At 37.6% G+C, this 26,655-nt stretch overlaps 6 protein-coding genes and 1 non-coding gene across 11 annotated transcripts; 4 read left to right on the top strand and 3 right to left on the bottom strand.

The window, feature by feature from the left end:
* Positions 1–2,318, bottom strand: LOC125218822 (zinc finger CCCH domain-containing protein 56-like). 2 transcript variants are annotated; one of them, XM_048120600.1, is made up of 4 exons: positions 2,174–2,318; positions 1,977–2,015; positions 972–1,675; positions 1–460 (listed from the first exon to the last, which is right to left on the bottom strand). In XM_048120600.1, the coding sequence occupies exons 2-4, from the start codon at positions 1,997–1,999 to the stop codon at positions 204–206; spliced, it is 984 nt and encodes a 327-aa protein (XP_047976557.1). In that variant the 5' UTR covers positions 2,000–2,015; positions 2,174–2,318; the 3' UTR covers positions 1–203. The 2 variants fall into 2 exon arrangements, with proteins under 2 accessions (XP_047976557.1, XP_047976556.1); XM_048120599.1 differs by having other exon boundaries at positions 972–2,015; positions 2,174–2,301.
* Positions 2,319–3,026: 708 nt separating this feature from the next.
* On the top strand, positions 3,027–10,307 carry LOC125223047 (beta-amylase 7). Its single transcript, XM_048126005.1, has 11 exons — positions 3,027–3,328; positions 4,086–4,730; positions 5,915–6,208; positions 6,347–6,424; positions 6,690–6,893; positions 7,357–7,551; positions 8,223–8,387; positions 8,587–8,847; positions 9,018–9,236; positions 9,412–9,631; positions 10,051–10,307. Exons 2-11 carry the CDS (start codon positions 4,281–4,283, stop codon positions 10,077–10,079), a joined length of 2,115 nt encoding a protein of 704 aa, XP_047981962.1. The 5' UTR covers positions 3,027–3,328; positions 4,086–4,280; the 3' UTR covers positions 10,080–10,307.
* A 1,127-nt stretch (positions 10,308–11,434) lies between these two features.
* LOC125222483 (acyl-CoA hydrolase 2-like) lies at positions 11,435–16,524 on the top strand. Of its 2 annotated transcripts, XR_007176565.1 has the most exons (18): positions 11,435–11,526; positions 11,641–11,733; positions 12,037–12,104; positions 12,192–12,273; positions 12,543–12,589; positions 12,683–12,808; positions 13,015–13,092; positions 13,320–13,407; positions 13,554–13,666; positions 13,782–13,844; positions 13,930–13,985; positions 14,126–14,233; positions 14,313–14,369; positions 14,775–14,876; positions 14,968–15,016; positions 15,093–15,161; positions 15,245–15,784; positions 16,013–16,524. XR_007176565.1 is itself a non-coding variant. In XM_048125124.1 (17 exons), exons 1-17 carry the CDS (start codon positions 11,511–11,513, stop codon positions 15,326–15,328), a joined length of 1,299 nt encoding a protein of 432 aa, XP_047981081.1. In that variant the 5' UTR covers positions 11,435–11,510; the 3' UTR covers positions 15,329–15,965. The 2 variants fall into 2 exon arrangements, 1 of the variants encoding a protein (XP_047981081.1); XM_048125124.1 differs by lacking the exon at positions 16,013–16,524 and having other exon boundaries at positions 15,245–15,965.
* A 156-nt stretch (positions 16,525–16,680) lies between these two features.
* On the bottom strand, positions 16,681–18,768 carry LOC125222482 (UPF0187 protein At2g45870, chloroplastic-like). The gene is made up of 4 exons (XM_048125123.1): positions 17,967–18,768; positions 17,385–17,552; positions 17,111–17,317; positions 16,681–17,029 (listed from the first exon to the last, which is right to left on the bottom strand). Exons 1-4 carry the CDS (start codon positions 18,687–18,689, stop codon positions 16,826–16,828), a joined length of 1,302 nt encoding a protein of 433 aa, XP_047981080.1. The 5' UTR covers positions 18,690–18,768; the 3' UTR covers positions 16,681–16,825.
* A 608-nt stretch (positions 18,769–19,376) lies between these two features.
* Positions 19,377–21,241, bottom strand: LOC125219416. Its single transcript, XM_048121391.1, has 2 exons — positions 21,036–21,241; positions 19,377–19,659 (listed from the first exon to the last, which is right to left on the bottom strand). Exons 1-2 carry the CDS (start codon positions 21,147–21,149, stop codon positions 19,537–19,539), a joined length of 237 nt encoding a protein of 78 aa, XP_047977348.1. The 5' UTR covers positions 21,150–21,241; the 3' UTR covers positions 19,377–19,536.
* A 48-nt stretch (positions 21,242–21,289) lies between these two features.
* On the top strand, positions 21,290–21,361 carry TRNAC-GCA. Its single transcript has one exon. It is a non-coding gene; the product is annotated as a tRNA-Cys (tRNA).
* Positions 21,362–22,136: 775 nt separating this feature from the next.
* On the top strand, positions 22,137–26,604 carry LOC125221551 (AT-hook motif nuclear-localized protein 9-like). 3 transcript variants are annotated; one of them, XM_048123679.1, is made up of 6 exons: positions 22,137–22,323; positions 22,904–23,466; positions 24,819–24,883; positions 25,382–25,507; positions 25,994–26,155; positions 26,270–26,604. In XM_048123679.1, the coding sequence occupies exons 2-6, from the start codon at positions 23,031–23,033 to the stop codon at positions 26,384–26,386; spliced, it is 906 nt and encodes a 301-aa protein (XP_047979636.1). In that variant the 5' UTR covers positions 22,137–22,323; positions 22,904–23,030; the 3' UTR covers positions 26,387–26,604. The 3 variants fall into 3 exon arrangements, with proteins under 3 accessions (XP_047979636.1, XP_047979635.1, XP_047979634.1); XM_048123678.1 differs by having other exon boundaries at positions 22,137–22,470; positions 22,824–23,466; XM_048123677.1 differs by having other exon boundaries at positions 22,137–23,466.
* Positions 26,605–26,655: the final 51 nt, after the last annotated feature.

The raw sequence follows: 26,655 nt of genomic DNA, 5'->3' as shown, positions 1-26,655 counted from the left end.
TAAAATAATAATTTAAGTACATTGGATGTGCTAACGTGGCAAAAAGCGACGAGTATTGAAGCATAAAAATAGACGAACTTTCGTTGTTTTCTAGAATTTTCCCCCAACTTTGAGATTTTGTAAAATTTTCCCCCTAAACTTTGAAAATTTCTCATAGAGAAGTTATGTCCATCATCAGCTACCTAAACCTGCACCAAAGTCTACTAGAGGTCGTCGATCCAGTCACCATATATCTTGCTAATTTTGTCCGGCCCCTTCCATTTCTGTGTCGGTCTGTGTCCACCAGTCTTCTGAACCACATTCGGCAGCCTTTGTGCCGGGACTCCAAGGTGGTAGGCATTGGAATAAGGAACGGAGGTGACAGATGCAAGAACAGAATCCACTGAAGTTTTAGTAGCTACTTCCCCTTGAGTGGAAGCATCTTTAACTTCTGAGTCCAATCCGCCGTGATTATGCAGTTCTGTAAAAGAGATTGCATAATTATAGTAACTAAGTATGGCTATTGTACAAGAAAATACAAAAACCAAGAAACCATAAAAATGAAAGAAGAGTTGTGCCATTAAAATACACTTCTGTCACTTCTGTGGCCCCTAGGAAATGCGACAACGCAATATTGAACGTGTGTAGATACATAAGCTATATAGTGTATCCCAATATCCCTACTAGAAAGAAAAGAGAACTGCTAAGGGGAGGAAACGTCACATGTTAGAACGATACGGACAGTGCCACCACTTCCAGGGGACGAAACAGAACAATGGTATTTATCTCATGTATCCTACCAAACATCTAAACAGAAATTTATCATCTTATTCAGCATGTTTCAAGCCATTCTTCTTAATGCCTTGATGGTATATACTTAAGTCCTTAGTAGTCAGCAAAATACATGATAACTCATCAAGAAAATTGACTGGTAATATAGATGGACACGAAAATCTCATCTAATGTGCTTATATGGTGATAAGAATTTATACCTGCTGCTCCATGGGCGAAATGGCACTTGCTGCCAAACGGGCAATACCCGGTAAGCTCCCACTTATTACAAATCCTTGTTTTCCAATTTGATGGCTTCAAGGCTACTGAATTCGCGTTATTCCCATATCCACTAGCGCCGCTGCCAGGGCCTAAGCTTATGGCAAAACTTTCTCGGGTTTTTGACTGCTCATCGTGAAGGAAAGTGCAGTTCTCACCATAAGGGCAGCCTTCCTCAGTATAGAACTTCTTGCAGTGCCGCCCTTTGTTTGACCTCTGCGTCTCCTCAGTGGCTCCCACAATCGGTATCTGGAATTCCTCCCTTGGCTCAGACGACGCTGGCCGGTCTTCCTCATGTGCAGCCACGATTTCCTGCCAGTTAGGGGGCGGTTTCCTGAGTTCCTCTATGTTGTGTGCAAAGTTACAGTTGGTGACATACGGGCAAGTGCCAGCTCGGAATTTGCAGCACAGTTTGGTCTTGTAAAACATCTTCCCGATCGCCTTTGATCTGTTGGAAGACATCAAATCCCCTGACTTGGATCTTTTACTTGGAGGCTCGCTTCCTGACCGGGCCTGTGATGGCATTCCCTCATAATTCGGGTTTGAATTAGTGTCGCCACTCCACATTCCATAGTCATCCTCGGTAGCCCAAATCGCCTGATCAGATGACCCCGGCCCCCAGTTCTCACTACCACCATTCCCAGAGCTCCCAGAAATAATTTGCACCACATTCCCATTAGAAAATCCATTATCTCGGTGCATATCCATTTCCAAGAACAACAACAATAGTGAAATATACTCCCTCAGACAAGAAAAAACTCAAGCAATTTCTACTTTCTAGTAAAATTCTAGCTTTCTTTGTTGTCTTGTACAGAAAAATGACATAAAGCAAAATCTACTTGCAAAATATACAGAATACTACTAGTATTACAAATTAGATTAGAATTACAACGAATGCAAGCACTGGAAGTTAAATAAATTGGAGTACTTCAAAATCTAAGAATCACCTGCTTTTCCTCAACGGCAACATTTCATTCAGTAGAACCCTACAAATTAGCAAGTTGAATAAAAAAATCAGCCTACAATAGAACAATCAAACTAGTCAAAATCAAGTTGACTGTTAGAGTCTGAACGGTTACAAAAATATTGAAAAAATTAGTTTAACTTGTGTTTACTGCAAAATTTAGGAAAATGGATTTGTTACCGAATTGGAAGTGAGTTCCGGATCTTAGAATCTTAAAAGGGAAAGTGTAGGAAATTGGGTTGAAGAAGGAAAACAAATTTGGTTTGATGATTAATTTGCGTTGAGCCAAACGCCGCCCATCTACTTGCAACTGCTGTGTACCTGCTTTGTCACATCAGTTTTTCATTTTTTTACTAGTAGTACTCGTACTACTACTTTATTACAAAAAATCTAAGTAAAATAAACTTGTTTTATTTTCCTTAATACAGCTCCGGCCGAAATGATACATTCATAATTTTTCAATACTGCTAGGTCTAGTACTCATATCAATTCAAATCAGATAGTTTAATTTAACAAATACTTCCTCCATCCATCTCATTTATATTCTATGCAATTTTTAAAAATTACTATTTGAGTGTATAATAATTCAATGTTTAGAAGTCTCATTTATACTCTTTGATTGCCGCAATTTATAATTCCAGTTAATTGCATTTAATCTTTAAAAAAACTTGATTTTTGGTCTTAATTTGAACAAGTTTTTCTTTTTTAAATATAAATTTTAATAAATTACCAATTTATGGTATCTAATTACTTAAGAAACCTGTCTACATGTATATAGATTCAAATCAAATAGTTCAGTTATTTATATATAACTATACCAACTTATTGATCACTAGTAAATCATGTTTTGTTGCAGTTTTTCTGCTTAAATACCTGAAAATTAAAGCCACGCATTATGAATGAAAAATACAGTTGCGACAACGCAAAATAAACCTTTATCCTACAAACATCATTAATAAATAGCAATAGCAATAGCACTAATATAAGATTTACTTTACGATTACAAAAAGTAAAAGAAATCCATTATTTAATTTAATTGAGACCAACGACCAGAAATGCCCATACTGGAGAGTGCCCCACAAGTTGTGACCGTGCGATGCGTGTGAACGGCATGTCCGAAGATAAGTGCCTTAACGCGTGCCAACTCCTCCCACACGCTTCCCTCGTGCGAAACCCTCCTCCTCTCTCCTCCGTCGCACCGCCGCCGTCTGCCCGCCGGAATTTTTTACACGTCCCTTGAATTCCGGACGCTGCCTTCTTCTCCGCGTAGTTGGCTCGCCGGAACTCGGAGTAGATAACTTCCGACGGCGCTTGTCTGGATCCGCTACGTCGGAAGTGAGTTTAATTTTTTGCTCAACTATTTTATGAGCTGAATCGTGTGTAATTCCGGTGGATTTATAAGGTTTTGGAAACATTGGGATTTCTGTTGAGCAGTATTATTGCTCATTTGTTTTTAGCTGATTTTTGGGTTTAGAAAACTTAGCTTAGCTGATTTATATAAATGTTTCTCTCTGTATTCTTGCTACTTAAGCAATGCTGCAGCACAATCAGTGAAGCAATCTCTTCATGAGCTGAACTTACTAGGGAACGACAGTAACGGTGATGTTAAATATGTGAAAATGCTTGTAGAGGTATATGTATGGAAGTTTGAAAGTTTAGCTGTAGAATTTATCTTCGAGATAAGAAGTTCTAAGGATCTCTTCCATTTAGGCATGTATAGAGTTGTGATATATGCAAAACTCAATCTTAATGACAAACTCCAGATCGAACACGACATTCATTATTAGATCATTTTTAGTTCATTTTAGAAAATTCAGATTTTTAAAACACAGTGATCACATAGGTCATTTTCAGATAACACGGATGTCATTTTTTTTTATCGTTTTTGGTTCATTTTAGAAATTTATAGTACTTTGATATGATGACCACCCCGTGTTTTTCCAGTTCAAATTTTCTAAATGAACTAAAACGATCTAAAAATGAACTCTGTCTGATCTAATAATACCTTGTTTTGGTTCTGCAGTTCTGCATTAGAAATTACTAGTAGTTCTTTATGATTCTCTTGACTTTGTTTGTTGTGTTTCTATTGTAGTATAAAATTAAGCCAAACAGTCAGAGATCCTGAGTACGAATGCAAACCATCCCATTTCATGGGAAGTATGCCACAAGTAAACTATAATTAAGGTGTGAAGGTGGACGTACATTCGTCAGCATGACTAGTTACTGCAAAATATGTGCCTCCTTGAGGTGAAGATAACAAAGAGATACGAGGAAACTGAAAAGGCTGATGGCAGCAGAGATGCAGAGATTTGGCACAAGTGAAGAAGATGATGATGAAATGGGGATGGATGTGAAGGAGGAAGATGATGATGATGATGATGATGATGATGAAGATGAAGAGAAGAACATGGTAACCCCTGCTATGGTGGGTGTGGATGTTGGTGTGTTGTCAACAGGGGGTAGTAATAGGTATGTACATAATCAGCAATATCAAGATCCGCCTACTCCGCAGGTAGGAGGGTCTCGACGGTGTAGGCCTCAGGAAGAGAAAGAGAGAACAAAGCTGCGGGAACGACAACGTAGAGCGATCACAGCAAAGATATTGGCTGGGCTCCGTAGGCACGGCAACTACAACCTTAGAGTCAGAGCTGATATCAATGATGTCATTGCTGCTTTGGCTAGGGAAGCAGGTTGGGTTGTTCTTCCAGATGGGACCACCTTCCCTTCCAGAGCACAGGTACCACTATTGTTGCTGTGCTTTTTTCAGTGAATTTACACTTGCACAAAAATAAATTCTTTCTTGCTTGATTTACAGTGTTAGTACTAATTTGCATTTTTCATTCATTCTAAATTCTTGTATTATGGAGTAGTATGGGTTTCTTATATACTCCCTCCGTCCCATTCTAAGTGAACCATTTTCTCTTTTGGGATGTCCCATCTAAATAACACATTTCTAAAAATAGAAACATCATTCGCTCTACTTTTTCCCTCTCTCTTACTTTATTCTCTCTACTTAACTCACAAAACAACACTACATAAAATCCCGTGCCGGAATAGAAATCCTCCACTTAGAGTGGGACAGAGGGAGTATTTTATTAGTATTCACTTAGTCGGATGCCCCTTGTTGAACATCACTGGCACATGGATGATGTTAGTGTTGGTCCCCCGGTTGATTGGGTAGAGTTTTTGAGATGCTACCCTAGAACTCTGAGATCTGAGGTTTAAAAAGAAGAAACTAGTAAATGAGTATTTCATCTATTAATGGTTCATTTCAATTAACATATTATTATTCTCTTTTACCTAATACTCCCCCTGTCCCACAAGAATATGCACTTTTGGTTGGGCATGGGTTTTAATGCACAATTGGTAAAGTAAGAGAGACGTAGAAAGAAGTAGTAATAAGTATTGTTAATGGTTCATTTCAATTAACATATTATTAATGGTTCATTTCAATTAACATATTATTATTCTCTTTTACCTAATACTCCCTCTGTCCCACAAGAATATGCACTTTTGGTTGGGCATGGGTTTTAATGCACAATTGGTAAAGTAAGAGAGACGTAGAAAGAAGTAGTAATAAGTATTGTTAGTGGAAAATGAGTCCCACCTCATTAGAGAGAAAAGAGTTTCCAAAATTAGAAAGTGCATATTCATGTGGGATGGACTAAAAAGGAAAGAGTGCATATTTTTGTGGACGGAGGGAGTATATATTAATGTGAAATCAAATTTCTTCTATATTTACCTTACATGTTTGTCTAAGCATGCTACAATATGTGCAACTAAGGCTGCCTTAAAGCTGAAACAGAAATATCCTAGCTCATGTCTGCATCTGACATTCAAAGTTGAAGTGGAGTCTGTGTATTCTAGTTGTATGGATCTTGAGAAACTGGTCTTGAACTAATTTCATTTAAATACCAACAGAGTACCGGCCCTACTGGTGCAGCACAAAACACAGCTGTGACATCATCTTCTTCACAAATGCCAGCACACCATACATCTCCTACTTCCTTGAGAGGCATCTCCCCAGGCTATAAAAGCACTGTTGATTATAGCTCAGGTCACTTGAAAGGTGTTTTGGTGCCCACCTCATCTCCTTATGATGTATCCTCCAGCACTAAGAGTCAAACACCAGCAATGATTGGGGATGGAGGAGAGCTACCAAATCCTAATGATCCTCTTCTTGGAGGTTCAATTGATTCAGTTGACGCCATGCAGGCAAGTATCCTGGCTTCTCTAGATTGAAATTCTTACACTAGCTTTTGAATTTACTTCTTAGGTGCATTTTGTAGTTGCCTCATTTGGGATACCACATGATAATTTGTCCTGAACATTGATTGGTTTTTATGCCCCTAGGTTGTCGACATGCCATCAAAACTACAGGAGCGGGAATTTTCTGGTACCTCTTATGTTCCAGTATATGTTATGTTGCCAGTGAGTAAGCTAATTTTACTGACCCATCACCTTACTTTTTACATATACTGGTCCAGTTTTAATGGTCCTATGAAGTAAATATTTTTTGTTTACATATTGACTATTTGACAAAATGACATGTATTCTTGGAGATGTTTTAGGCTTGTTTTTAAGGGCAAGTGATTCTTAGAGCACCAATTCATTTTGGCTGCAGTAGGTTGTCATTTAGATGAACTTCAGCTTACGAGAAAGATAATTGTTAACGCCCTAAACATTTTGGTGCCAGTTGGGTGTCATTAACATGAAATGCGAGCTTGTTGATCCAGATGGTCTAGTGAAGCAATTGAAAATCTTGAAATCAGTTCATGTTGACGGTATTATGGTTGACTGCTGGTGGGGTATAGTTGAAGCGCATACACCTCAGGAGTACAACTGGAATGGTTACCGGAGGTTATTTCAAATGGTGAAGGAGCTGAAAATGAAGCTGCAGGTGACTTTTCATGTCCTGGCTACTTAGCATTCAATTTAACCTCTATTTCAGATTCCTAAGTCTACATGATTATATCTAGCAGTAGTTTTCATCCAACAGAAAATACAAAATAAGTCTTAATGTTCTGAATTTTCAACTGTTCAAAGGTGCCAAGAGTTTCATAGATTTTGTTTCATGTAGAGAGATGAATTTATTGAATCTAAAATCTCATGGATGAATATTACATCACTTGAACCAAGTAACTTTGAGAAAATATCTTTGGGAACCCGTTTGAATGATTATAATAACGAGAGATGGAATATTCAGCTTATGGCATTGGTTAAGAGTCTAAGGTAGTCTAGATAAGTACACTACTGTTTGCAGGGTAGAACCTTAGACATGCTACTGTGACCTCTTTCTTGTTTCTTATGTTTATATACAGTGAACTTCTTCTACCACTGGTTAAGATTTAATATGATAACAGGTTGCTATGTCCTTTCACGAATGTGGAGGTAATATTGGGGATGATGTGTGCATTCCCCTGCCTCACTGGGTCACTGAAATCGGTCGAAACAACCCAGACATATTTTTCACGGATAGAGTTGGAAGGCGGGACTCAGAATGTCTGTCTTGGGGTGTTGATAAAGAGCGAGTTTTAAGAGGTCGAACGGCTATAGAGGTGATGACTTGATATGAACTAATGGTCTTATGTTGTTTTTGCGAACTGAGTTACAATTAGAATATTTTTTGAGCATGTAATTTTCCTGTCGACATATTATTTCCACTTGTTAATTTGTACTCCCTCCGTCCCACAAGAGTATGCACTCTTTCCTATTTAGTCCGTCTCACAAGAGTATGCACTTTCTAATTTTGGAAACTCTTTTTCTCTCTATTAAGGTGGGGGCCATTCTCCACTAACAATACTTTATATACTTTTTCTTTCTATCACTCTCTTACTTTACCAATTGTGCATTAAAACTTGTGTCCAACCAAATGCATAATTTTGTGGGATGGAGGGAGTAGAAGGAAGGAGAACCGGAGCTGCTGAAAAACTGCAATGCTTTTTTCTTGTGTTTTTCTAGTGATTTTCTCTTTGGTTTGATGGTGATTTGATGCCTGATTTCTAGAAGCTGCGCTTTCTTAAAGTTATCCATCATGTTCACCTACCAGCTAGCAACTTGATTTGTCAATAGGAAAAACTTGTCCTATAAAATAGGTTTCAAACTACCCCAGCTACATCAACAAAATCATTAAGATGGTTGTGATGTTAGTATTTGTTAAGCTTAACCAATGCTCTAATTAACTAGCTTGTGCATTCCATTGATCTTATAATTTGCTTAACTATTGTAGGTCTACTTTGATTGCATGAGAAGCTTTCGGGTTGAATTTGACGAGTTATTTGAGGATGGTGTCATATCTATGATTGTAGTTGGACTTGGTCCATGTGGAGAGCTGAGGTACCCTTGTAACCCTGTGAAGCATGGTTGGAGATACCCTGGCATTGGTGAATTTCAGGTAATCAGCTTTTTGTAAATTTGTTTCTAGTACTGCACTTAGGATAAGCCATGCAACCTTGTAGGAAAGAAGTGGTATGATAATTTTCGTACCTATCACAGCTTCTGAAGGCGTTGAGATATACTACTAATGTAAGATATTTTGTATGAACATGATCTATAATGTATCAGACAATATAATATATGTGCTCTATTCCCAGTGCTATGATCAATATATGCTGAAAAGCTTGCGGAAGGCTGCAGAAATTAGAGGTCACTCTTTCTGGGCCCGAGGACCAGAAAATACCGGTTCTTACAATTCACGGCCCCATGAAACAGGCTTTTTCTGCGACGGGGGTGACTACGATGGTTATTATGGCAGGTTTTTCTTAAGTTGGTATTCTCAGGTTTTAGTTGAGCATGGTGATAGAGTGCTTTCTCTCGCCAAGTTAGCTTTTGAAGGGACACAAATTGCTGCGAAGGTGAGCTCCTATGCTATAAACTAGTGATTATTTCCTTATGTAGATATGGTTTTATTTTTTACCATCTTCAATTCTTCAGCCAGTATCAATTAATTGATGTTGAAATTTGGGCCTTTTGTTAAATCATGATCTCTATCTGAAAATGTTGTCATATTTTGATTTTTGAGCAGATGTCCAGCATGCACTGGTGGTACAAGACAGCTAGTCATGCTGCTGAATTAACTGCTGGATTCTATAATTCTAGCAATCGCGATGGCTATGCTGCTATCACGTCAATGCTGAAGAGGCATGGCGCTACTCTATGCTTTACATGTTCCGGAATGAGCATGATGAATCAGAACACCAACCTCTCCGAGTCCTTGTCTGATCCCGAAGGATTGCTTTGGCAAGTAAGCTAGCGTTAGCAACTCGGTTTTGATATTTTTCCATTTCTATAGTAATGCCTTTGTCTTCACAGGAAAGACAGTTTATTTGCTTAATTTAACAATTGTACTACCATTTTATGTTGGAAATACACATCATTCTCCCTCCAAATCATGTATTAACTGCTGGATCGCAATTCAGGTTCTGAATGCTGCCTGGGATGCCAATATATCAGTTGCCAGTGAAAATTCTTTTGCGTGCAATGGCAGAGAAACGTTTAGTTATTTATTGGAAAAGGCAAAGCCCATCAGTGATCCTGACAGGAGGCATTTTTCTTCTTTTACCTATTTGAGGCTCAGCCCACTTCTCATGGAAAGACCGAACCTCGTTGAATTTGAACGGTTCATCAAGAGAATGCATGGTGAGTTACTGTTACGTACTTAACGTACATTGAGAATGCATCATATTCCAGTATACATCTCTACAAGTGGTCGAATTAGATTCAAAATTTATAAGAATTCCCTTTGGCTCACATACATCTATCATCTCGATCATCTCAACGTTGAAATAGTGATATGAGCCATTTTAGTCTACTTTACTAGCTTGCCTGATTTCATGAGTCATTGTAGGTTATGTCAGAAGCAGCCATTATAGTTTTTATGCATTTTCTTGTTCTAAGCGAAGACACATTTTTATTGCATTAAGATAAGATTGACATCTGAGCATTCTAGTAGAACTTTTGTCTAAAATATTCACAAACAGATCAAATCTGCTGTCTAAACCAATTGTAGATCTTACCAAACATAATGGTGATATTATCTCCCGTGACATAATTTGCAGGGGAATCTGTTCTCGAGTATCAGACGTAGTTCAAAGTTTGAGAGTAAGAATACTGACTTAGCTTTTCTAATATAGCTCGTACGTACACATCTGTAACTAAACGATTTTTAGAGGACTGATCGATGCTCCCCATAATGTGCTAAGTTATACCATAGGAATCAGTCCCATTAAAATGATTTGAATGTAATCTGTATGTATTGAAGAAACTGTGCAAATTAACTTGTACAGAATGGGTAATATATTTATGCTTCTTACTATTGTTGTATGCTCCTTTCAACGAGTTTATTTTACGTTATAACCGGGTTTCTTATTTTATGGATCATTTTTTAATCTTACATCTTCAGTGAAAATTATGAAACCAGAGCTTGCTTAAGAGCTAATGTGGCTTCAATTTATGTTGGCTTAATATGTGTTCCATTTTTATAGGTTTTTCCTTCAATGAGATGTGAGAATATGCTTAGCTTACTTTCCTATGGTTTTTAATTTTGTTTCCTTTGAAATTTCAGTTCGTATTAGTCATTGCATCATTTTATTGATGATAGTTTTACATGTCGCAATGATAGAATTTTGTTATGAAATTTTATAATTTTGTATATTCAAATCAAACACTAACTACTTACTTAAAAGGGTTTATGCATAATATCATTTGAATAAGTAATGTAATGTTTAGGGATACCATATTGAGAAAAATCTGAAATGCATGGATTCCATATAAAAATAATAGTATTAGCTAATTCTTTATTTACTTTTTTTCCTTTCTTTAAATAATAGAATTAATAATGATATTTTATTTATTCCCATGATGATTTGAAACCCAAACCGAATGGATTGGATGAAGTGACCAACGCAAATTTTCGAATTTGAGCAAGAATTGACATGAAAGTCAATTTATTACAACCAACGCAATTGTTCATGTTTTATTGTGTTTTGACAAGTTACTAAATTTATACTAGTACCTTGACAAGTCATCAAACTCCACCAACTACAATTAAAATCACTATTCCCTCCGTTAGCATTAATGTTAGATTATGGAGTACTTATTTCTTTTTGGACCATTTCATTAAAATTAGATAATTTTCTTTTCTGTAAAAATATAACTTATTCTATTTTTTCCTACTTTATTTTCATAACATCATATATTTTTTAATCTTCGTATCAAGAAATGTTTCAACACTAAAGAAACGAAGAGAGTATTTTTTAAAGAAATAAGTTGGTGGAATCGGACCGGACGTCGATTCACTAATCTATATTAGTGCAATATTTCAAAATGAACAAAGCCAATTCTAATGAGGCTAATTTTGTCAAAATGAGTAAGCATTAAATAAGTTTTTCCCAAAATAAACGTAAAACAAAGAAACAGTTGTAAAGTTGTAATCCTTCATAACGGTATTCAAAACTGGTATATATAAGGCTTCGCGCTTCATAAATTCACATTTCGTCGCTGCCTCAATTTTGCAGCAATGAATCCCGAATCAGGTTCCTTCTCTATTCAATCTTACTCCTACAATTCAATTCTATTACGTTCAACTCTTATGTACTTTGGTTTGGAGCCAATTGTGGTTTTCTCACATGATTTGTTTCAAGTGGCAGTGATCGAGTTTTTGGGGTGTGTGCCGCTGCTCCAGACGCTGCCGATTTCGTCTCACAAGAAGATCGCCGAAGTCGTATTCATCAAGCGCTACGGTAATTTTGGTTACGAATTTGTGTTTGCTTTCTCGAATTTCATCTTTTGGCATATGATTTGCTGTCGAGTTTTAGGAGGGCTTTTTTTTATCGGGAACTAGAATTGACTGAGATGGTAGCTCTATTGTTATATGTCTATTGACGAGTTAATTGAATTGAGCTAAAACCAGTTACTGTAAAGCATTTTAGCAAGACAGGCATTTGAAAAGATTCATTTTCTTATGTCAATGTGGACCAGCTTTTTGGTACATTCACAATTTCACTTCAATCATCTAATAACTTTTTCTGCCTGCAATAATGAAGACCAAGGAGATTCTATAGTTTGTGGAGGAGATGAGGCTGATGGGATCTATTTCATATGGGAAGGAGAGGTAATGTTGATTTTCATTATAGACTATTCAGGTGTACAATATGCTTGTGTGATATATTTTCTTAACTGTACTCTTACATTCTTGCAGGCTGAGGTCTGTGGGTCTTTACAGTCCGATGATAAAAGTCACGCTGAATATCACTTGAAGCAATATGACTTTTTTGGCCATGGTTAGATGCCAATGCTTAAATTTTCATTGTACACATATGTCCTGTTGTACAGAAGATTGGTAAACTAAATGGGTTCTATGTAACTTCACTTTTACTTCCTCTGTGAATACATTTTGTTAAAACAGATGGTACTTGTTATAATATACTAGTCTTCCTTTAGCCCAACCTTAGATACTTACTCATTGACACTTGCATATTCTTGGTAATTTTGTATGCATCTCTATACAGTTGTATATGAGAATATATTGAAGGCTGAGGTTCTATTGCAGGTATGTCACCATCTACTCAGCCAGTGGATGTGCTTGCTTTGTCTAAGGTTTCATTGTTATCTTATATGTCCAGTATATTTACTTGTGCAAGCATGTTCATAAATATGCCCTGGAATCTACTCACGTTTCTAGTTGTGCAGCTGACTTGCTTAGTCCTTCCAAATGATCAAGTGCATTTGTTAAAACCAAAATCAATTTGGAGTGCGGATGACGCACAGGAGAAGCACCCACTCATTGAGCGAATTTTACAACTGGATCCTATAGAGGTATGTACCAAGAAGTTACTCTTTTTTGGGAAGTTACTTGATTTAAAGTTTTGACAAGGGGCAAGTGGAAAACTAATACTAGTATTCGTATGCAAACAGTATCTTTTGGTTTCCCTGAGTTCACCTCTTGTTTATATTTGTTTAGCTGCATTGTACTATAAAAAATTGTAATCATTCTGACAAATAGTTATCCTTCTCCATCACAGGTTGATATTTTCCAAGGTATTACATTGCCTGGTGCAATAAAACATGTAAGCGTGTTTGGCGGCCAATTTCTCGGACAGGTATGCCTGAGCTTAAACGAAGAGTCCTGTTATTTCGAATTCATTTGGGAGGCCAAATGCAATTTATGATGTGATTGGTTAAGTAACTACTTAAGCCCATTTCTAAAATTTGTGAACGGGCTTACCATTTGAAAACTGTTGCCTTCACCTGGCATAGCATGGGCCTTTTACATAGTGCTCTTCTCGATTTTCCTTTAAACGTTGTATGCATTGGGTGATGAGTGCAGGCACTAGCTGCAGCGTGTAAAACTGTTGATTCTCAAAAGATTGTTCACAGTTTGCATGCATACTTCATTCTTCCTGGCGATCTTAGTAGTATGTATCAATCTGAATTCACTTTCCTCAGTATCTCTACCTTTATTGCTAATTCTGAATTCTGACATGCTTACTTACACAAGTTTGTTCATTGCTTTCCAATTAAATAAGTATCTAGTTAGTTAAATGTATCATAATGGTTTCAGGACCAATTATATATAAAGTGCATCATGTACGTGGTGGGAAAAGCTTTGCAACCCGAAGGGTAGAAGCTATACAAAGAGAGAAAGTCTTGTTTACACTAATGGTTTCTTTTCAGGTAAATCCATCTTAAATGTGCTGAAACTAAAGATGGCATTGGTAGCCCATTTTTGGACTTAAATATCGTTGTTCTGTGATTGCAACTTTTCTAAACACACTGCTATAACATACAGAACGAGGAACAACTGTTCATTCACCAGGTGGTAGCAATGCCTTCTGTGCCTGATCCAGAAAAGGTTTTGAATTACTATGATTTTATCAGTTCTTATTAGCAGTACCTTTTATATTCTGGAAAATTTTAGTTTTTTGCTCCCTTTTCAGCTTATATCAAGGGAAGAGTTGCACGAACAACGTCTTGTTGATCCTAGGATTCCGAGGTCAGACTTCTTATCGTGAGCATTATGTTCTTTTAACTGTACCATGAGCTCTTCACTTTCTGGTCTAGTTTCTTATCAAACGTGTCCTCTCAAATGCAGAAATTTGTCAAAACCTTATAGATTATTAACATGTGTTGCAGGACATACCGCATTAGAGCTGCTGGTACTGATTTTTTTCCGTGGCCCATTGAGCTTAGGTTCTGTGAGCCTGATACTGCTGCCACCAATTACAAAAAATCTCCTCCAAGGTCTCTGTCATATTCATTGTGATGTAGTAATAATTTTGAAGGCATTCTCTCACTTGCATTTCTGTTCTTTACTCTGCAGTTTAAGGTACTGGTTTAGAGCTAGAGGAATACTTTCTGATGATCAGGCTTTGCACAGGTCAGGTCACTCTCCTTTACCAGCCCCTAGACGCTCCCTTATTTGCTTATAAAACATGAACCTTTGGGACACCAAATAAGAACTGTTATCAACTTGAATTGATAGTGCCATATTCAGAATCATATCTGAGTATTATCTGCTTGTAGGAGGGGAATCATACGAGTCCCCTTTCTTATCGCGAGTCTCCTTTTTATCACTGCTTCGGATGTACGTATAATTATTGAAAATCCTGTGTATAAATGATTGTACAGCGGATTCAGTAATTTTATACGTACAATGAAGTGATAGCGAGGGGACTCTGGATTCACAATAAGAAGGGTACTAATAACCAAACCGTATATTACTGGACATTTAACCCTTTTCCCACACTGTATTGGCATTGATGTTCACTCCACTTCCTTGCAGATGCATAGTGGCTTATGCTTCTGATCTGTTTTTTCTCCAAGTGAGTTTAAACCCACATTATGAAAAGGATCTTAAGTCAACAAATGTTAGCCTAGGCCATTCGTAAGTCAAAATTTCTCATATTTTCTTGTAATTGGACCAAGGAGCAAAATCTTAACACTGTATATTTGATTGCAAAATACTATTGTCTCAGGATGTGGTTTCACAAGCCTCTTAGAGCTGACGATTGGCTGCTATATGTGGTGAGTAGCCAACGCACTCCTATTCATATTACACAGTTGAGCAAGTTTTAATGCTCTTTGTTTTTTTTTTTCTCAGATTGATAGTCCAATTTCTCACAGCGGTCGTGGATTTGTTAGTGGACGAATGTTTACTCGAACAGGAGAGGTAAATAAGTCATTATTTACTGGAGAACAATGTTGAGTTTAAAATGGAATGCTTTTTTTGATGAAATCAATTATTGTTAGCAGCTAGTTGTTTCTATAGCGCAAGAGGGATTATTGAGGAGGGCGAGGGAACCAGCTCCAGCTCCAGCTTCCGCATCCAAACTATAAAATTCAGTGGCATTGATCAAGTCTATTTTTTTCAACTCTAAAGGAGTCGTTTGATACTACCGAATAGCCTAGAAAATGGCAGTATTTTGGTCAAAGTCTGATGTTTGATAGTAAAGTATATTTTCTTAATGGCCCTTGAAAAATGCTTGGCCCGCGTATCTATTCTTATATACTCCAGTTAATTTTTCGGACCGAACCCCTCCGATTGTATTCTTGCCTCGAACAAGGGACCCAGAAAATGTACTGCTTTCCACCAATACCCCTCCTCTCTCTTCTCATCCAATACCCTTCTTCTCTCTCTTCTTCTTTTCTTCTCTTCTCTTCCCTTCCAAGGGGATGATTGAACTCCAGCAATAAAAATTCAATTGAGTCTCGTTTTTCAGTTGGATTTGAGGATTTCAATTTAACTCATACACTCTGACTACTGCTCTCCCTCCCATGGGGCGTGGATTCAAGGTTGTCCTTTCCCTTTTGTTTCTCTGCAAAATATATTGAGATTTGCGAATTCTTGCGGGGAGAGATTACAATTGATCACCACGCCTAATTTATTTCAATTTCTTATTCCAATCTTCAACAATTCTGACTTTTGTAAATTGACTGTAACTTGTTGTATAAATTTGCAGATTTGGGTTGTTTAGTTTTACGTGTGTCATTAAATTGAATCTCTTATTTTGTGATTATCAGTATTCAATTCAAATACGGAAAAATAGCAAAGCATCACCGCTGGAAAAAAAAAATGAAGAGTTGCAGAATGGAGTAACATCTGCGCAATAGATTTGTCGGAGCCGGAGGCATAAACTGAAAATGCCTAATTAAAGGGTGCAAGTGTCATTTCCCTATTAAAAATGATAAAAGGAATATAATCGGTGTCCACTTCCGCCTTGTATCAAACAAAAGTAGAGCGACTCTCTATCGGTAGCTTTCTTGGTCAAAATCTGGATGAGTTTCTTGGCACACCTTTTCCTCACATTGTTATCAAACATACCCTAAACAGAGCTGCCCCATTCAGAGAAATGATTTGTGGTAGAGAATAAACTGGCTCGGAAATGAGGGAATTAGAATTCCACCAAGAATTGTGCTAAAATTTCAATTAATTCAATTATTTGGCATGTAGGTTATGCATGCTCAGCCCTTGTTAATGTATCTTGACACAGCTTCATGATGCTAAAATTAGACTGTTTCTCATGATTAATCCCATCCCCAATCCTATGACTACTTTAATCCTAGACAAATCGTATCATGAGTCTGTGACTTACCTCCATAATGCTGATTTTTATTTTTCAACAGCTATTTTTACTCCATAAACTCCTTCACCAGCATGTGTATATGTATAATTGAACGAGGATATATACTAGTCCAAATATGTTTCTTTTCTTTTTTCATTTTCATTTTCTTTTTTTTATATATACGAGATGTTCACTTTGACTTACTTCTATCATCTATACACATATATACTTATCTAACACCAAAACTTTGCCACTCTCTTCTAAGAATATTTCAACCGGGTTGTCTGTCTTTCTCCAAGGAGTTTGGCCATCCATTCAGGGAGTGTTTCTTCCCACAACTTCGGTTTCTGTTTGCACTTACACGAGCCCGAATGAGCTTCTCATTCCTCACAACCTCATCTATGTTGTTGCGAAGCCTGAGGCACATCTCATCAAGAGCCAGCACTGGGAAAGGCTCTTCAATAAGAACACCAACCTGTAAAAAAGCCCTCATGTTTAACAGCGATATTGTGTTTGTGTTTGTATCTGTGTGTGAGCAGTGGATTGGTGTTTATACCTCCTCAATGCAGAATAGAGAAGCAGCACTAATGAAAGTGGCGGGCACAACGATCCAATGACAATCATCCCAAAGTATGATAGGGAGAGTAAGATGCCAGAGGACTAGGAATCTGGAGGTAAGTCTAGTGTACGAGAGAGGGATAGGCGTGCCCATGATCTGTTCACACACTCCAATACCCTCTTGAAAACAGCCAAGATTCGATTCCTGCAAGGATTCAAACCAGTTTTACATTGAAACGAGCCTCTGAAATCAAAGGAAAATGGACTTTTACCAGTAAATGGCGGTTTGTGGCCTCGATATCAAGCAGCTGCAGGCTTTGAGAGATGAACTCGATGATGCAGCGAGGCCGGTGCTTGGAGCTCAGAACTACAGACAGGTCATCCACCTCAAGTAAGTTGTCGAGATCTTGTGCAACATCTGATCCATAAACGATGTGACACTGCCATTCATCGTCATCATTCATCATGATCATCATTTGGCAAACCTACATACATACAATCCTCTACAAAATAGATGCAAAGACTAGTTCTACTTTTTGAGACAGAGATCAAACAACCAAAAACCTAAATCCCAACTGAAGCATAAAGTTCAGAATCCATTTCCCCCAAATCAATCACTTTTGAAACAGAGACCTAAATCCCAACAGAAGCATAAAGTTCAGAATCCATTTCCCCCAAATCAATCACCTTTGAAACAGAGACCTAAATCCAACTGAAGCTTAAAGTTGAGAATTTATTTCCCCCAAATCAATCACTTTTGGAACAGAGATCAAACAACCAAAAACCTAAATCCATCTCCCCCAAATGAATAACTTTGTAAAATGGAATCAAACAATATATGCAGCAATGACAACCTTGAGAGCAACAGGAAAGGCGATGATATACTGCAAAATGGCCTTCTTAAGCATATCATCATCGGCGCTGCGCACATTAGCATTAATCTGGGTGGCAAACTCCTCAGCACCGGAAATGACCTTAGTCCAAGCCATCTTCCCTTCCTCAAACCTGGAATACGATGCTTCCGTCCTAAAAACGAGCAGCAGCGCCAGCGCAGGAGCGGTGAGCTGGTAGGGCAGGGAGGAGGCTCTGAGGGTGGGGAAGAAGTCCGGCAGCAGATCGAGCGAGACGGCAGTGTTGTAGACGGCGACGAATACGGCGACGGAGGTGAAGGCGATGACGGGCGGGACGAGGGAGAGGATGACGCGCGAGGTCAAGCTGGTGAGCAGGTGGCGGACGTGGCGGAGGGAGCTCCGGTGCTGGACCCAGCTCTCGTGGTCGTAGAGGTAGCGCTTCTGCTTCATGCCTCGCTCCTTGATCTCGTCGGCCCAGTCGGGGATGGCGAAGAGGACTGAGAGTAGGGCGGAATCGCGGAGTGGGGGGGAATTGGAGGGTTTGGAGGAGTGGCAGGCGCAGGGGAATTTGGGGGCTGGTTTGATACATGGATTGGGGAGTGGTGAGTGGGAGTAGTAGAATTTGGATAGCATTTTTGGGGAAGAGGAAGAGGAAGAAGATGAAGATGAAGATGAAGATGGGAGCGTGAGGTTTGGGAATTGAGGAATGGGGTTTGTGTTTGCCATTGGAAAGGTTTTAGGATTTGGGGGAAGAGAGAGGGGGGAGAAGCAACATAAACATGTGACTCTGCTTTGCCAATTGCCATCAGATAATACAACCACAACCTCTCCCCTTCCACCTAATGTATCACATGACTCCACTTAAATTTTTTCACTTTATCCATTATAATAATACCTTAAACATAATTACTAACATCATTAATTTTATAAATATTTAAACTCAATTTTTTCTTCTTTTTTTAACTATAAACTATAAACATTATGGATAAATAGAGTTTTATTTTCAAACGTGAATTACTGGAAACTTCTTTTTTCTTCTCATCCATTTTGTTGGTATGACAATTTGTTTACAATTTTCAATTTTTTATTTCCTGATTTTTAAATAATTAGTTATTAGAGTAAATCAATCAGAATTAGGATGAACGAACTTAGTCTACAAAAGAGTACTTACATCACTTCATGAACCGTAAGAGTATATTTTTAAAAAAATACTAGTAATATTTTAGTTAGAAATACATATACCATTATATCATGGTTCATTATCACTACATAATTAGTTTCCATCTTTCAGTTTGTGGAATGATAATTAATTAGTGTTTCGAATCCTAAACCAATACATGAAAACTTTCTTCAAAAAGTTTTCATGTAAAAACTTGTACAAACTTCAAAAAGTCGATAAAGATTAAGACAACATGTAAAAGATAACTCTCAACCATTGCAAAAGTACTATATGTTAGGAAATAGCATTCACAAAACTGGGCAAAATCAAAAAATGCAGTTTCCGATTATACAGACTGTGTTACGGAAACTATAGCAAGCTATTATCAGGAATGTACTACTAGCATTTAACATATTATGAGTGTTTCTCTGAAGCAGCTGAAGGAGGCTTTTCGATCTCACTTTGTGGAGTTTCCTTCTTCAATCCAAAAACGAACTCTTTCACTGACTGTTTTGCTGATTCCACAGCATTTTTTATCTGTCATTAGGCAGTACACATCAAGAGCTCGGCAATGAAGCATAGTATTTAGCAGTTCTCTCCCATGGCAGATTCATCACAAGTAGAGAAAAAAATCAGCGAGATCACAAGTAGAGATGAATGTATGAAATTCAACATTGGCAAAGCAAAAAAATGCTCGTATCCTCTACTACAAGTTTGCAACCAACAACACATTGTGTGCTTCCCACCCCATCCAATGAAAAGGACAAACGAAGAAATAATGCATAGTATTTTTATGAGTTCTACTATCCAAGGAAAACGATGGAGAGTTATAAAATTATGACTTGCTGGTTGCTGAAACCAGAAAATCACATTTTCTATTTCCTAAGTAATGCTGCAAGTCATCAGATATGTGAAAGACAACAAAACCAGACTGCTTTTAGTTCAGTATTGGAATAACAGAAACTGAGAGGCAGTGGTGGTTGGGTACAATCTACATCCTAGCTCATCAATTTCAAAGAATGAATCATATGGCATGCTTTCTCACGTTTGAAAACATAGGAATCAAGAAATCACATCTTTTGCACATAATCATATGCACCAGCTTGGTGAAAGCATACCACCTATGCTTGTGTTCAAGACGAGTGTATGCATTTGTTGGAACTCCCTTAATAGTTCAGTTAAGGCGACTCAAGTCACATGTCGGTTTGGGACGACCTCACAACATATCAAGGGCAATGCAAATGATACATGTTTTAAGTTCTGCATAGCTCTCCCGTAAGTAAAACGCATCACTAGAATTTCAGCCAACTCCCCTGCAACGTCTACTAAGCTGTGTTGCTGAGAATCTCATCCGGAAACCTCCTTTCTGTTGATGTATTTGTTAACAACTTTTAACATCAATACAACCATAAGACTCTATGATCCAGTATCAGAAACTACAATAAAAATTAACAAAGCTGGACTTTAGCTTAATTCATATTCCCACTTTCACCTTCCTAATCCTCTGATTGCATCTTAATTAATGAATGTATTTACTACTATTGATTTGTTATTAGCAAGTGATCCCTCCAACATTAGAGGGGGAAAAGTGGGATAAAATCGTTCCTGATTCCCCACCATATTCATTTATTTATAGTAACATCAACATCCAAATTTCACAAATACTCAATTTTATTTGTGAGATCCTTCTCTTCAACTCAATTACCACTAAGACTACCCAATCCAATATCGTAGCCTTGGATTTCCCTCTCCAATCAAACCTCTAATGCTTCAAATCGAACTAATGGCAAGTGAAAATCCAATCGGGTAGCAATTCTAAACTACAAATTAGGAGCACAGCAAATAATCAAACAAAACAAAACAAAAAGGAGCCAAAAAATAAAAAGAGAAAGCGAGAGGATGAAGGTAGTTACGGGATCCAGAAAGTTGGGTTCAGGACCGTAATCAGCCGTGAGTAGAAGATAAGAAGCTGTGGCAGTGGCTATCATGGTTGTCCTCCTCACTAACTTGTCCGTTTTGGGGTCCATTTTCTGTAAATCAGTATCTGAAATGGATGAGTTTATAGCAAACTCTGTTGCAAATTTCCAGATGATTCCCGTGCTACAATAAATAAATTTTTCATTGCTTACGGTTTATGTATATTATCAAAGCTTAATATGAAATCCAAGGGTCCATAGCTCAGTGGTAGAGCAATTGACTGCAGATCAATAGGCCACCGGTTCGAACCCGGTTCGGCCCTTAAAATGTGTATGTATTTAATCATGGACTAATAAATTTTTAACTAACTACTTTTTTGTTAGGTAAGATGGTGGAGCTTGGTGGTAAGATCACTCATTCATAATCCATGTATAAACCCTCTTTAGATAACTTGATAATCTATACCCCCAAAATTAGGAGTACGCAATATAAAAAAATCCAATTTAAATCAAAATCTAAAATTCAAGTCGAATTTCTCAGATTTGCGTTTTGAAGTTTTCGCATTTTGGTAATTCCATTCGCATGAGGCCTTTTGGGAAGTACCCCAAAAGCAAAACTAAAGCAGACAATTTCATACTAATAATGTGGAATTCGGATGTGCGCTGCCTCGAATATTTTAAAATCTAAAATATATCTGTGTTGGACAACTTATTATTAGATTTTTGTATCTAGGTATTGAATTTCAATTTTTCGGTATTAAAATTTTGAATTTTTGACATTTTCATGCAGTTTTGGATTTTTTTGAGTCAATTAGATTTCATAGTTTAAATTCCGATATTTTCATACAATTTGAATCGAATCGAATCGAATCGAATTCATTTTTCATAAAATTTCACAGTTTCGGATCGAACTGGATTGAGCAAAAATCCTATCCAAAATCCGAACCCGAAATGCTCACTATACCGAAAAAATAAAATGAAAGGTGATGCAACAGGCACGCGCCAGGGGTGCGAGTGGGCGCGAAGATTTGACAAAACACATTGAAATCTGACTATTGAATAAAGATGAGATATATCCACCAAGCGGCTGCTGCTGCTCTCCTGTTGAAGATTTTCTCTTTCTATCCCTACAAAACAACCGCGCACCACACTAACTCAAAACCCGCATCACTATTCCCCTCCACACTCTATCACCTCACCTCATCCCACACTACACACAGTGCACACGAAATTCCCAGCATAAAAAATGCATTATGTTTCGGATAAGAATTCTTTCACTGTTATGGTGAGTTCATCAATGGCTTATTCTCACAACCTGCGCTGCTAGCTGCTTTTCATAAAAACACTCTCTTTTTCATCAACCCCTTTTTGTTAGATTAATGTTATTGCATGGCTGCTTTTGGCATAGGCGATGATGTTTCTTTCTCTTGAGGTGGGCCTCTGTTGCTTTCTCTTCTCCTGCTCTTCAAGGGCTGTGTTTGTAGTCCATAGATAGATATGTTTTGAGCTTATGAGATGAATCTTGGAGCATTGTGTTTGGCGAGAGCGAAAATGGAGAATTTTATCTTAAAAATGAAGTCTTTTTCTTGTTTTGATTTAGTACTGTGTACGTTGTTGTCTTGAAATTTTGAATCTTTTTCTCTTCTTTTGAATTGAAAGTTGAAACCATTTCAATCTCGATTTCGTGTTATTTGGGGATTACAAATTTGTAAATAGCACATTTTAATTATTTTTGCCACGATTCAAGAACCGTGGGATTGAGCTTTCTCTTGCATTGCATAATAGAGCTATTGGGCTCATTTAAGTTGAGTTGATAGAGGTCTTCCAGTGCCGAGTTTAAGCATTGTCAAAATCGAACAGAGCAGCATCCAAGCCAGTCCCAGAGTTCCATGTTTTGCTTGATGAAGGCATAATTTGATACCGATTTTGGAAGTGTTGTATTTGGCATTTTTGGAGTGCCTTAGATTGGAACAATTTATTAAGTAAGCATACATGGATCAAAGGGAAGCTATGACGCTGCAAGGTTCGGCTCCCTATTATCTTCATCAAGGAAATGCCGAGTCTGTCATGGGACTACAGGGATCACCCGGCATGAATTCGTTGACTAATCCTGGTTTGCAGTACCAAACCAACACAGGGAGGAATATGATGGGATCATCGTTGCCTTTAGATACTTCATCGACAATGTCACCTCACGGGATGAGTGTTGGCCCACCTCCCGCACTTGGTGTAGGTCCGCCTCCTGCTATGATGCAAGGGGAGCCTGTTCGTAGAAAAAGGGGAAGGCCACGGAAATATGGGCGTGATAGTGCTGTTTCACTGGCATTGTCGCCCTCCACATCTAATCCTGTGCCATTTGTGAGACCTACTCAGAAGCGGAGAGGACGACCACCAGGGACGGGGAGAAAGCATCAACAAATCCCCCTTGGTATTTCTGAATCTTGTTCTTTATCTGTTTCATGGCTGTGCTTGGATACACTTGCTATTTCTTGGTAGCAATTAAATACAGGTTTTGGATGATTTGAAGTCTATGGTTGCATGTTAATGATTGAGTTTTAGCTATTTTTTTTAACTTTTTTAGTGATGGAAGTTTCTTATTTGTTGTCTTTGATCCTAATAATGCCTTTCAAACGCATAATTTGAAAATGGTATGGCGCTTGAGCTTGATTGGAAGCCATTAAATAGACAAGATGCTGCATTGACCAATTTCAGTGCATAAATGATTTTGGGATAGGAATTACCAGTTAAAATATGGTTTGAAAACTAAATTCTTAAAATTTATGATCTTATCAAATGCTAGTCTTGAATCATGTCTTCATTATGTGAATTCAGTGATAGAAATTACTAGAGAAATAGTAATTTACTATGTAAACAGGCACTTGTATAAAGACAGGGCAGTTGCAGAATTATGTAGAAAGTAAGGTACTAAGTTTCTTTTTAGTGATGGAAAGGCTTATAAACAAGCACTTGTATAAAGACAGGGCAGTTACGCGAGAAATAATATATCATGACAAGTGGCTGAATACATAGTGCCACCAGCAAATACCTCATCAATTGAGCCTTAAGCTGCTGACTCACCCCTTACCTATGTCATTCTGCCCCCTCTCTTCCCTTCCCCCCCCTCTCTCTCTCTCTCTGTACAGAAATATTTTAGTACTATGGCTTTGCACAGAAATATTTTAGTAGTGACAGAAATGTTTAAAGTTTCGGATCTAAATGGAGGAGCGCATCCAGGTTATTTAAATCTTCTCAATAGAGAAAGCATGTATTTTTCTTGTCAAAAAGGGATCATTTAACATGAAATGCATCAAATTCCCTAATTTAGCCGATATGCATTATTCTCAAGCTGAACCTTTTTGCTCAAAATGCAACCCTTTTTAACTCATTAAATACATATTTGAGGATTTGCTGCTCTGTTGTGTGTTATTGAGAGTCTCTTATTGTGGAAACGCTGATAAATGCTCACTTGTATCATCATATATATGTACCTATCAAATTCTTGATATCACCCCAAGCCTTAAAATTTAGTTATTGCCTATTCGGCGATAATAGTCTAGCAATATGCTCACATCGTCTTGTCATATGCACATATCTCATGATAATATGAGCATTTTTTACTGTTGAACTAAAATGTTTATTTCCTTCTCGATGCCTTTATGTTCATAAATGGCGTCTCTCAATTTTTTTCCGAATTTGATAGCATAGTGTCAACTGAGATGTTTATGATGGCTAGTTCTTGCATTTTCTTGATTTTGTGGGGAATTCATCTTTTTTGGCCAGGCGGATCTATCTTTACCGTGCCTGGAAAACTGGTCCCACATATCATCAATGTTGCTGTTGGAGAAGTTAGTGCAATCTCAACTATCTGAATGAATTTACCTAACATTGTGTATTTATCTCTATCTTCCACTCTTCCACCTGTTTACGCATCTAGCTAAGAAACTTCTCGAAAGAAGATTTATGAACTTGTAATACTTTTCATAAATAGTGTAATGAGATAAAGCTTCAGCATATCTAGTTCTTAATATTTGGAAAGAAAATCATGGAAAATATTGTTCAAATGAACTCGGATAAAACTGAAAATGTAAATCTTATGATACGTCAGTTTCCTGATATGCAACTTCTCGCTTATGTAACTGGCCAGTCTATAGACAAAATACTCGGCTGTGAGAAAGGGAAGGCTCGAGTCATTTATTAAAACTTGATATGGTCTAAATACTTTGTATGTCTTTCAGGGCATCTCAGAAAGGCATTTTCTAAATTTTTCATGATAACAAATGTCAACTTCTTTACATCCTTAATTTATAATTAGTGGATCATTTATTGTTATAGTTTTTATGCAGGATATTAAAAGAAAGGTACTGTCGTTTGCACAGGGGCGGCAGAGCACTGTCATTTTATCAGGAAATGGTACAATATCAGCTGTAAATATTAGAATATCAAGTTCTGGTGGGAGCGTCACATACGAGGTATGTATATGCTCCATTTCTTATTGCAAATATATTGTGAAAACTAGAGGCATCAGTACTATGCTCCAGCAGTTCATAATGAGGGTTAGATTGTAGTCCATCGAAAAATTTAAATACCTTATCTTCCCTTAACTTAAAAGCTATAGCTAGCACGATTGCTGTTAAGAAATATACTTTGTAATAGCTCACATGTTAAACTATGAATTTTGCAGTTATTTCTCAGTGTAATTAATGCAAGCTTCAACTTGTGAAACTTCCTTGGCTATCTTATCTAATTATGATAGTGGTAAATTCCATTTTTAATAGAACTATTTATCTTGATTCAGAATCTTTTGTTGAAGTATGTCTTGTTGATCGAGTGTTTTTGTCTTCCCTTGTTTCTTTGGTTCTTGTCTTGTAGTATATTCTTGTCTCAGTACCAATTATTTCTTGTCTTGTTTCTTCTTGACTCAGTAACTATTTTTCTCTGCTTTCGCTTTTCTATAGGGACGCTTTGATATTTTGAGTTTAACTGGTTCGTATGCACAAAATGATGTGAATGCGCTTCATGGCCCAGTCGGTTGTCTGAATGTTACTCTGTCTGGTCCTGATGGGCGTGTCATAGGTGGTGGAGTCGAGAGTGTCATGGTTGCCTGCAGCCCTGTTCAGGTACCTTTAGAATATTCAGCACTGAATTAGGCCTGTTTTCTGAAATTTTATTCAGTTTCAAGATATTCACTTAGATGATACTTTCGGAACCACTCATTTGATAAACGCCTCCAGGTTGTCGTGGCAAGCCTGCTACCGCGCACTTCAAAGATGAAAAACGTTGCTGGGGGAACTTCAGCAGATTCTGAAGATCGTACAGTTGGGAATCTCGTCATTCCAGCCAATGCTTAGCCTAGCTCAGAATCTTAGCTCAGTTTGGTAGGGATAGATAGCAATCCCATTTCTTATATTTTGTTCAAGTTATCGACTTCAACATCCAGCGATGTCTGGGTGAAACCGCATTATTGATTAGTCTTTAGCAGAGCATCTGACTCTAACCATGTTGCTATTCTACCTGACATAGGTTGCACTAATTCAGATCTTTGTTAATGATTCAGTTCTTCACTTTATACATGTTTCTTGAGATTAGAAATGGATTTATCTGTGTCTATGCAGGAGTT

Source organism: Salvia hispanica, chromosome 4, assembly GCF_023119035.1.
Source record: "Salvia hispanica cultivar TCC Black 2014 chromosome 4, UniMelb_Shisp_WGS_1.0, whole genome shotgun sequence".
NCBI classification, from domain to species: Eukaryota; Viridiplantae; Streptophyta; class Magnoliopsida; order Lamiales; family Lamiaceae; genus Salvia; species Salvia hispanica.
This window is presented reverse-complemented; position numbering and strand designations above follow the sequence as displayed.